General features: G+C 38.0%; 1 protein-coding gene across 2 annotated transcripts in view; it reads right to left on the bottom strand.

Moving 5' to 3' along the window:
• Spata22 (spermatogenesis associated 22) overlaps positions 1–10,073 on the bottom strand; it is an 18,933-nt gene that overhangs the window by 7,061 nt on the left and 1,799 nt on the right. The window contains exons 1-5 of one of the 2 annotated variants that reach the window (XM_021177669.2): positions 8,347–8,381; positions 6,959–7,065; positions 4,718–4,846; positions 2,305–2,365; positions 2,087–2,182 (exon numbers count right to left, since the gene is read on the bottom strand). In XM_021177669.2, the coding sequence (XP_021033328.1) occupies positions 2,087–2,182; positions 2,305–2,365; positions 4,718–4,846; positions 6,959–7,001 (329 nt within the window). In that variant the 5' untranslated portion in view covers positions 7,002–7,065; positions 8,347–8,381. Of the gene's footprint in view, positions 1–2,086; positions 2,183–2,304; positions 2,366–4,717; positions 4,847–6,958; positions 7,066–8,346; positions 8,382–10,073 lie in introns of those variants that run through there. The other variant, XM_021177670.2, reaches the window with a different exon arrangement.

The raw sequence follows: 10,073 nt of genomic DNA, 5'->3' as shown, positions 1-10,073 counted from the left end.
TGTCCTGGAACTCAGTTTGTAGACCAGGCTGGCCTCGAACTCAGAAATCCGCCTGCCTCTGCCTCCCGAGTGCTGGGATTAAAGGCATGCGCCACCATGCCCGGCTTAAGGACTAAGTTTTATGGGGCCTAAGGTTTATAGTTTGAGAAATACTGTTAACAAATTAACTATAAATTTAAGAATAAAGGGGTAAAAAATATCATAATTATGAATCTTTAAATTATAAATACCACAAACATCATTAAAGAAAATATTAGAATTGTAGTTATTAATAGTTATTTCTTTAGAATTGAAACATTCTTTCCTTAATGGAAGAAGGAGGCTCAAAAGATTGAGGTAGCTAATGAAATTCGGAAAACTCAAAACTACCGGGTCCTTCCCACAGTTATATAAGCAGGAAAAAAAAAAGTTGCAGAAAGGAAACTCCAGAGATGAGCTTTTGTGGAGTCATCAGCCATATTGGGGGTAAGGTTTTCCATGAGGGAGCTGCCTTTGAGTCCTCCATGCTCCTATGTGTAACATCTCACACATCCTTTTTATTACAAAGAAATCATTGAGAATCACTACAAAGCATGTCATGTTAGTTATATTTCCAGAAAATAAAGAAAAACAGAATTTACTCTGATGTCTTCCTAAAAACAGTAATTTTTATATCTCTGAGTAGAACAAGCACAGAACACTTAATAAAAACTAGCAAATATATATTATTTGTTATTATAGTATATTATTAAATATTATTCTAAAATATGCTAAGTGAAGAAATCTAGGCTCATAAAGACCAATGTCTTGTTCTAGAATATGTGGATCCTAGCTTCAATTTCTTAGAAGTTTCTTTTTTTTAATTTAGAGTACCTGTACAGGCTAAGAAGCTAGAAAGGGGATGTTGAGGAAGTACCATAAGGGGAACATAGCAGAAGATACGTAATATGTAAAAGTAAGTTTTATTCACCTGATTTAATTGACAACTTGGAGTTTTACAGCTGAATAAGCTTACCCTTTCTAGAACTCTGGTTGACTGGTTCAACTCAGCTTTTCTGGCTCAAAACTCCTCTCCAAGATGACTATTCAAACTGACTTCTCTCAGCTTCTCTGTGAATTGGTCTGCTTAGAAAACTGCCTCTGAATTCCACAAACTAAACTTCACTGACCAGGAAACTGCATGAACTCAACTGAACTCAAGTGCATTAAACCGAACTGCACTGAACTGATCTGAACTGAATGCACGGCACTGCACAGCACTGCACTGATCTGAGCTGAACTGAATGGAACTGACTGAAGTCCATTGCATTGAACTGGCCTCTCCTCCAGACTCACTCACTCTGCACTTCTCTTATGTCACTTCTCTTTTCTGTCTGTTCTCCTGAAAGTTGGATGTAGTCTATATCTGACTCATTCTGTCAAATCTTTCGTTGATTTGACACTTGTCTGCCCCTCAATTAGACACCACTTTCAAACATGGCTGCATTCTTTTACAAACTGACCTTACCTACATTGTTTGAAATTAAAGCTGTATACTAAGGGTGTGTCTGTATTCCAGCCAGAGGGATTAAAGGTGTGTGGTGTGTCTGGAGCAGGATCACACAGACCTAAATATTTGCATGTGATCCCTTGCCTGAGCAGCCATAATGCTGTATTAAAATTCCTCCACAGTGATATAAAAGTAGAGTTGGGGAATGATGTGGGAGGAAGGGTTTATGTAGGAATGAGTATAGGTATACAGGGAAGATAAGGGGCATAGCCAAAACAAAAATATATACGAAAAAAACTATATAAAAACCCATTTTAAGTCAGTTTAAACTTTCCATGTATTCTACTTTCACAGATCAAAGCAAACTACAGATCAAAAATATTTAGAAAAAAAATTACAACTGTACCAAACATATACTTTGTCATTATTTCTTAAGTACACAAACTATATAACATTTACATTGTATTACATTGTGTAATTTAAAGTATACAGGAAGGTATACATAGATTATATTCAAGTATTAGTTTGTTAGTAATGTAGAAATTTCCTAAATGTACATATAAGAAAGAAAAAAATTTTAAAGGAAAGAAGAGAAAGAGAAAACATATGGAGACTCACCCCCAGGCACTTTGGCTTCTTTCAGCATTTGATTGAATAGATTTAGACACAGAATCTTGACTTCTCGGGGGATAAGAAGCAGAAGCTGGTATTTGCCTTTCAAAGAAAATTCTTGTTAAACACAATTTGTTTTCAAATTGATAAATGTAAATGTATACAGAAAGTAACACCAGTAAGTAACAGACACGCATGCATTGGTTCATATTTTTTTCACATACCCTGTATTCACTGTTTTCTTTAAAGAAGCCACCTCTGGATTCACAGCTTCCCACGTCCAATCTCAGAAGTATAAAAACACATAAAAATAAGATTTTATTTTCAAAAAATTCCTTATATTTATTTACTTTGGTAGTTCTGACAAGTTGAAGAAATAGGCACAGTCTTTAGTAGCACTTGATTGAAGAATTTGTCACAGCCTGCCTAATTTTATAGATGTCTTTCTTACCCACTGTATTTAAGCAAAGATAGTTTAATCTGTCTTTTCCACAACTGATCCTAACATAGTGCCTTGTAATTGGCAACATAAATTTAGTTGAATCCAATGTTTCTTAAATTTTATGCCACCCACATCAAGAAATGCATTATAACTGGTAAACTCTGTGGAACTAACAGAGAGACAGAGTCAGAGTAAGATAAAAAAAAAATTAACATGAAATCTAACTCTTACTATGTACGGTATATACTTCCATATACATTTTCTACTCTGTTCTAGTTACTCCCTTATATCCTTAATTTCTATTTTTATGTTTTAATTATTTGCATATGGGGGGCATAGTGCACATGAGTATAGATGCTCATGGAGGCCACAGGATGTCCTGGAGGTGTAAAGTAGTTCTAAGACACCTGACATGGCTGTTGGGAACCAAACTCAGGTCCTTTGAAAGACTAGTGAGCCCTCTTAACCATTGAGCCACCTCTCTTTTCCCATATTCTCTTTTTATAAATGTTGACTGTATTCTAGACTAATAGGCCAAGACAAAAATTCACATTTCCTCATGAGATGGCTCACACTTGTAATTTTTCAAGATCAGTATTCATGCTACTTATAAATCATTTTAAATGATGAGAAAGATTTTAAGTGATGGTTAATGTTAACTTGTGCATGTCCATGTGAATTTCTATTTTTTATACATAAAATAGGAATAAGGGTCACAGATGACTCTGTGGGTAACAGCACTGCCATGCAAGCCTAATATGCTAAGTTTAATACCAGAATCTCACATTATAAAGAGAGAACTGACTCCCAAAATTGGTTCTCTGACCTACACACACACACACACACATATATATATATACATACACACACACACACACACACACACACACACATATATATATATATATATATATATATATATATATATATCATGGTATGCATACAACTGTATTCATACACACACAATAATAATAAAATTAAAATTTTAAAAATGGAAACATTATATGTTACCTTTATACTTTAAATTACTAGTATGGAAGAAAAAATAAATGCATCAAAGTCTATGAAAGCACACTGAAAAAAATTTAAATATGAGTATTACTAGACATAAAATTATTTAATATTTTATTCATATGATTCCATTAATAATTTTAAAATTTGTTTCTAAAATTTAAATATACATAACCAGAATGTGCCAAATATATTTCAGAATATCTCCCTATTGGTGATTTCTCCCAGAAGGAAGTAAAAAGACAGTGAACATTGAGCCAGTGAGCAAGATGGCTTAGCAGGGAAGCCTTGCCATCAAGCTTAGTGACCTGAGTCTCATCTCTAGAACACACATGCACACACAAATAAATAAATAAGAAAAGTAAAGTCTCCCAGCACTCACCACTATAGCTATTTGGTTCCCAGATGACAAGATTTTAGTGGTCTCACTTAAAATGTAACACATATTAGAAGCTTCCTGACTCTAAAACTTCATTAAGTTTTACAAAGAGTTACAACAGTCAGTCTCTGAGAAGTAGAGATAGAGTATGTAAACTCCCAGCAATGGCAACTATCATAATGTGCTGCTTTAAGCTATAAGGTAGCTTCTTAGTGTCCTCACATGACAGAAGCAGCATACTTCATCTTTCCTTTATAAGGCCACTAGTCCTTTCGTAGGGGTGGACTCCTCACAATGGTTAAGTTTCAACTTAAGAATTTTCAGATCCCAGAAAATACTGAAGGAGACAACAGAGAAAAGACAGGCAAAAGGAAAGCCATGACTATAACCAAGCACCAGAAATTGCTGGGCTTATTCTTTTTCTACCATCTACTTTTTTCCATTTTTTAAAAACTCTATATACACTTTTTCCTGTTTCTGAGGTAACTCTAACCCTTCCATCCTTTCCTAAAAAATATATATCACAGTATTCTATGTTCTGAGAAAGAAAAATAGTCTTTGCAATGTAGATTCCTACTTTATTAGAACAAAGGCTCCAAACATAAAGATAGACTCCATTTAAATGCTAAGCCATCCTCGTATACTAGGCAACTCAAAACTCCTGTGCTGGAATGCTCAGGAGGAGCCAAGTAATCTCTATATCTGGGCAGTGAAAAGCAGCAGGGACATTCTGCAGTGAGAGACCCAGTAATTTTCTACTTTCTAGTTCTTATCTATTGAAATTTTTACTTATTCATTTTCTTACCTGTTGGAAAAGAAGGGGAACCGTAACTGTCAGAAACAGTACTGACACCTGGATCATTCTGAAGTGGATTAGAAGTTAATGGCTGTCTGTTTCTCTTTTTCTGATTGAACAATGGTACAGGCAAACAGCCTACATAGAATATACCAATAAATTAGTATTAAATAGGTAAATAAGATGTATACGTCTAGAATAATTTCCATTAATAATATGTAATGATGTACAGTTTACTATCTACTTCTATATGCTAATACACTACAGATATATTTCTATGCACTTGAAATAATTTTTGCAATCTTTTAGAAGCCCGCATAGCTTACCACTGTCTCTAAAGTCCTTTCTTCTCCTGTCTCTGTTTTTATTCCCAAACCTTTCCCAAATCTATCTTTTATTTCCTGAATTTCCCTCTTCTGTTTGTCTATTTCCTTAGCTGCAGAGTGCCTATAAAATATATCAAAGCTAAGAAAAAAACCATGCTTTCCAAAAATCTAATCATATTTTAGACCACCAGCCTCTCAGACCATAGTTACCAAACTTTAGTTTGACTAAGATTTATCCTGAAATTCTGATTAAGGTGTAGGTTCCAAGGTCGCAATCTCCAATGTTGAAATTTTTATTTCAATTATTTACTCTGGAACCCAAAATTATACTTTCAATAAGCACCCCAGGTATCTATAGTGATTTTTCTATGGATCATTTTTAAATGTCTTAAGGCAGTAGTTCTCCACCCTTCTAATGTTGTGAGCATTTAATATAGTTCCTCAGGCTATGGTGATCCCTAACTATAATGTTATTTCATAGATGTTTCATAACTGCAATTTGCTACTTTATTAATTGTAATGCAAGTACCTGACATGCAAGATGTCTAATATGTGACCCCCAAAGGGGTCTCGACCCATAGTTTGAAAACCACTCTCTTAAGAGAATGACAATACCTAATCCAAGTAAAAGTAAAACCATCACCACTTCCTCCACATGGCAAAAGCAGGTCCTTCAGTCAAAACAATAAAGGAACTTTAAAAGCTACAAGAGAATTCAGGATCAAAGAGGTCTTCAAAGCAATAACTAGAAACACAGAGATAGGAGGCAAGTTTCTAAATCTCAGTTCAGGAACTCTTAACTCTACCTCTGTCTGCTGCACCATTCTCACTGGAGAACACTAACTCAGGAAGATCTCTAATGAAAACCTATTATCACGTAGGTTCTTGAAACAGGATGCCTGGGTTTTAACTGTGCCTTCAACGAGAATTGGAAATAAAACTTCAAAGTTAAATATGAACCGTTTCCTTAAACTCTTTGACCAAAGAAGCATAACATAATGATTAAGAATGTGGACTCTAAAATCAAATTTCTAGGTTCGAGTCCTATTTCTACCACTCAATAGGTTACTTAGTTAAGGTCTTTGTGTCTTGGTGCCTTATCTTAGAAAACAGAGGTGGTGGTAAAGATTAAATAATACTTGTGACTAAAGGTCTAGAATATGGTATCTCATCATAAATTATCATTATATATCATTGTATACTTCATTGTACATCATAATCATTTCCCTGCCTCTTGTCATTCTTGACATCTATCCTCATGTCACCTCATACTTGGGAAATTACAAACAATACAAAATATTATAAAACAGCTTGGTTGTTGGTGGCTCAGACCTTTAATCCCAGCACTCAGGAGGCAAAGGTAAGTGGATTTCTGTGTGTTCAAGGCTAGCCTGGTTTCTAGGGGAGTTCCAGGACAGCTAAGGCTACACAGAGAAACCCTGTCTTGAAAAGAAAAAAATGCTGCTAGGAGTGGGTGTGGGAGCACCTTCTTACAGGCAAAAGGGAGGGGGATGGGATAGGAGGTTTGCAGAGGGGAGACTGAGCAGGGAGGCAACATCTGAAATGTAAATAAATAAAATAACCACTTTTTTAAAGTTATACTTTAAAAAAAAAAGAAAACATTTTAACAAGTCAATCAAAAAACCACAAATGTATTTCTTTCTTTCCTGCTTACAACCATAAATCAATCCCTTAAGTTTTGAAGAAAAAGCACCAGAGTAAATCTCAGTACATTTAATTTTACTCTCAACTCTACTGCTAACTACTTTGCCTTGAAAGCTTACTTTGCCTCTTTTGACTATAAAAAGAGGCTAGACGAAATGTCTAATCTCTTTAAACCTTCCTTCCCAAATGTCCCTATAAATTATACATGTTTTATGTACGATATGAAAAATACCAAAAACAATTAGATGCTGTTCAATACCTGCTGTACTTCGGGCTGAACTTTCATTTAGGTTTCTCTTCATTTTCTTCTGTGTCAAAGCTTTTTGTATTCAGCACTTGACATTTACAGGATGAAGTTAACTAAACCTTAGAAGGAAGAAACATGTAACTCATATTCATCAACAAGATCAACATTTCAATCAATTAATTATGGACACTATGGATAAAAATTGTCAAATGTTATCACCTCAGGAACTGTTTTGTGAATAAAAATTTAAAACAGGTCCCATTTTCCCAGTTACGTTCAAACAAATTATGACATGGTTGGATATAATCTTGTTTTCTAAATATATAGAGAATTTCCACACAGTCTAAGCAATTTATTTCAGAATTCAGGACCCATGATGGGAATTCTGAACCAAAGCTATAAGGGAAAGAAGTTACAACACTGGGAAACTTACAGAAACAAACAAAATATTTTTCCATTGTATTTTTTTCTGATTTGAGCTTCCTAATATATTTATATCTTATTATAATTTATTTAATTCAACAAATGTTTGCCCATAAAAAAAAAAAAAGGCCAGACACAAACCCAAATAATTTCTACTGCAAATCCACAGCCCAGTGAGCCAGACTGATGTGCCCACAGGTAACAGTGCAATCAAAGAGGTAAACATTAGCGTCCAAATATCATTCGCAAAAGTGACACTGAAACACTAGCTCATCCTAAGCCTAAGAGGACTTACAGAAGCTTAATACCTTAAATATCCTAAAACTATGGCATGTGAGATAGAATTCATACGAGCCAGACTTGCCTCAAACTTCTGATCCTCCCATCTCTACCACCCAAGTGCTGGGACTGCAGAGGCAGGCCACTATGCCTCGCTCACAAATACATGGAAGTGCACTATCGTCTTCCTGGGCCAGTAAACTCTGCTGCCCTGAGCCCAGCTTCCAAGAGAACCGGCTTCAGCTGGACCAGGGGTGGGCTGATGGGAATGGGGTGACTGGAGTGGCAGGAGCAGGGTGGTCGGGATGACAGGAATGGTGGAAGTAGGGGTGGCAGAGGCAGAGTGGCGGAGGCGGAGTTGGCGGGACTGGGGTGACCGGGGTGGCAGGGGCTGTGGGAGCAGGGATGGTGGAGGTGGGGTGGCGGGGCAGGTTTGGGGTCAGAGAGAGAGGTAACTACCCAACTCACTGCCAAGCCTGCCCTAAGGTCACCATGGCCTCAAGCTGAGGCCAGACAGGGCCTCTTTGAGGCCTCCTTAAAGGACGAGAGCGATTTTCCAGTCAGAATTCGTCTTCCCTTCCAACACCCCCCTCCCGCCTGACACAACCACTCATGGGGGCCGTTTTAGGTCAACAAACGGTGTTTCCCTCCATGAATCCCCGGCCAACACCATGTACAAAGAGAGCCCTCAAGTTAACCTCGCCTCCGTCAGCAGGCAGCCACGCGGAACTTCCCGCCTCTGAAAACCCGCGGGAGGCTTTGCGCAGGCTCACCAATCCTGAAGCTCAGTGCGCAGGCGCCCTGGAGCACCTGCGCTACTAACCACGCAAGCGCGGGGCAGGGGTGGGAGGGGGAGAGCGGGAGGGGGCAAGACCTCGCGAGAGTTAAAGGAACGGGACCAACTTGCTTTTTTCTGCCCGTAAAGGCAAAAGCGATGCGCTTTGCTTTGTTGCTTGTGAGGTACAAAGTCGGCTCGGGCATGGCTCTACCTCTTTAGCTGTTTTGTCCACAGACAGAAACCCGTTCTGGTTATGGATGAGACAGAAGGCGATCCCCAGCCCAGCCTTGCTACACCCCTGTGGCATCAGAAAATCATGGCCTCCCTTTCCCTTCCTCTTTGCCCATTTCCTAGACAATAGAAGTTTTCTAAGATGCTGCTGACATCCTAGACTGTGTCTAAAGAGAATCATTCCCAAGGCAGCAAAACAAGGTATGTCTTGCCTAATGTGACCACACGTCTGCCATGGGTCAGGCAGGAGACCTGTGGGGGAACTGAGACCAGTTTTAAAATGACTCCCAATCCAAAGTAGAGAGCAGGCAGGCAGGACTGGTGCTGCCATTGTTAAGGAGAGCAAACAAGCACGTGGGCCACAGAGGTCTACAAAGGAAGCAGGGTGGTATGAGAATCTGAGCTCCTTCCTAATAAGGAACAATTGGAGATGTGAACAAACTCATTAAGTTGGTAGCTTTTCTTGATTTTTCTTCAGCCTTTCACATATGGGTAGAAGCCATTTTTTGGAATAATTTCAAAAAGTCTCATTTGTAATTCCCAGTTGCTGAATTCTTACAAAGCATTCATTTGTAACACTGTTGTTAGATTCACAGAGACAGCCTCCTGTCAAGAGGAGCTTCTGTCACAGAAGCCTGCCTGCAAAACATGGGGAGTTCTTGGCTCTGTGACTTTGAGCATGTGATGTCTACATTTCCTTCCTTGATAAAATAGCAATAACAATATTCACTTAATTGCCTTAAAATATTAAAAGAGATATTAAATGGTTCCAGCACATACTGTGTGCTCAATAAAAGTTAATTCCTGCTTCCAGCGGTGGCTGCCATTTTGGGGGTATAGACTAGTTAGTTAGAATAGATATCTACTAGTTACAGTATAGCTACTTAGAATAGATATCTTTGCTCAAAGACCATGTCCTCTTATTTCCCTGTCTTCTGGCTATCCAACATAACTGAAGGGAAGTAGAAAGGGCTGCTGTGGAGAGATGTTTATTAGTAAATGCCTAGAAGAGTATAAAAATGTGTTACTTTCTTTGTCAATAAGAGTGGTAGTGGACTAGATGACAAGATAAGGAATAAACTTTTGATAGGATCATTTTCAATATGGAAAAAGGCTTCAGCAAAATGTCTGGAAAAAGACTTATTTGTGCTTACCTAAAGCATGAGCATAAGGAATCTCAAGGAAGTGTAATTTGGCTTGATACATGCGTGCATAAGCATGTGTACAATACATAATCCCCCCAAAATTAATAATTTCTCCTTAAAAGGGCAAGGGATGGCCGGGCAGTGGTGGCGCACGCCTTTAATCTGAGCACTTGGGAGGCAGAGACAGGTGGATTTCTGAGTTCGAGACCAGCCTGGTCTACAAAGTGAGTTCCAGGACAGCCAGGGCTACACAGAGAAACCCTGTCTCGAA

This window comes from Mus caroli, chromosome 11 (assembly GCF_900094665.2).
Source record: "Mus caroli chromosome 11, CAROLI_EIJ_v1.1, whole genome shotgun sequence".
Classification (NCBI taxonomy): Eukaryota; Metazoa; Chordata; class Mammalia; order Rodentia; family Muridae; genus Mus; species Mus caroli.
Note: the sequence above shows the minus strand (reverse complement) of the source record. Positions and strands in the feature narration are given on the sequence as shown.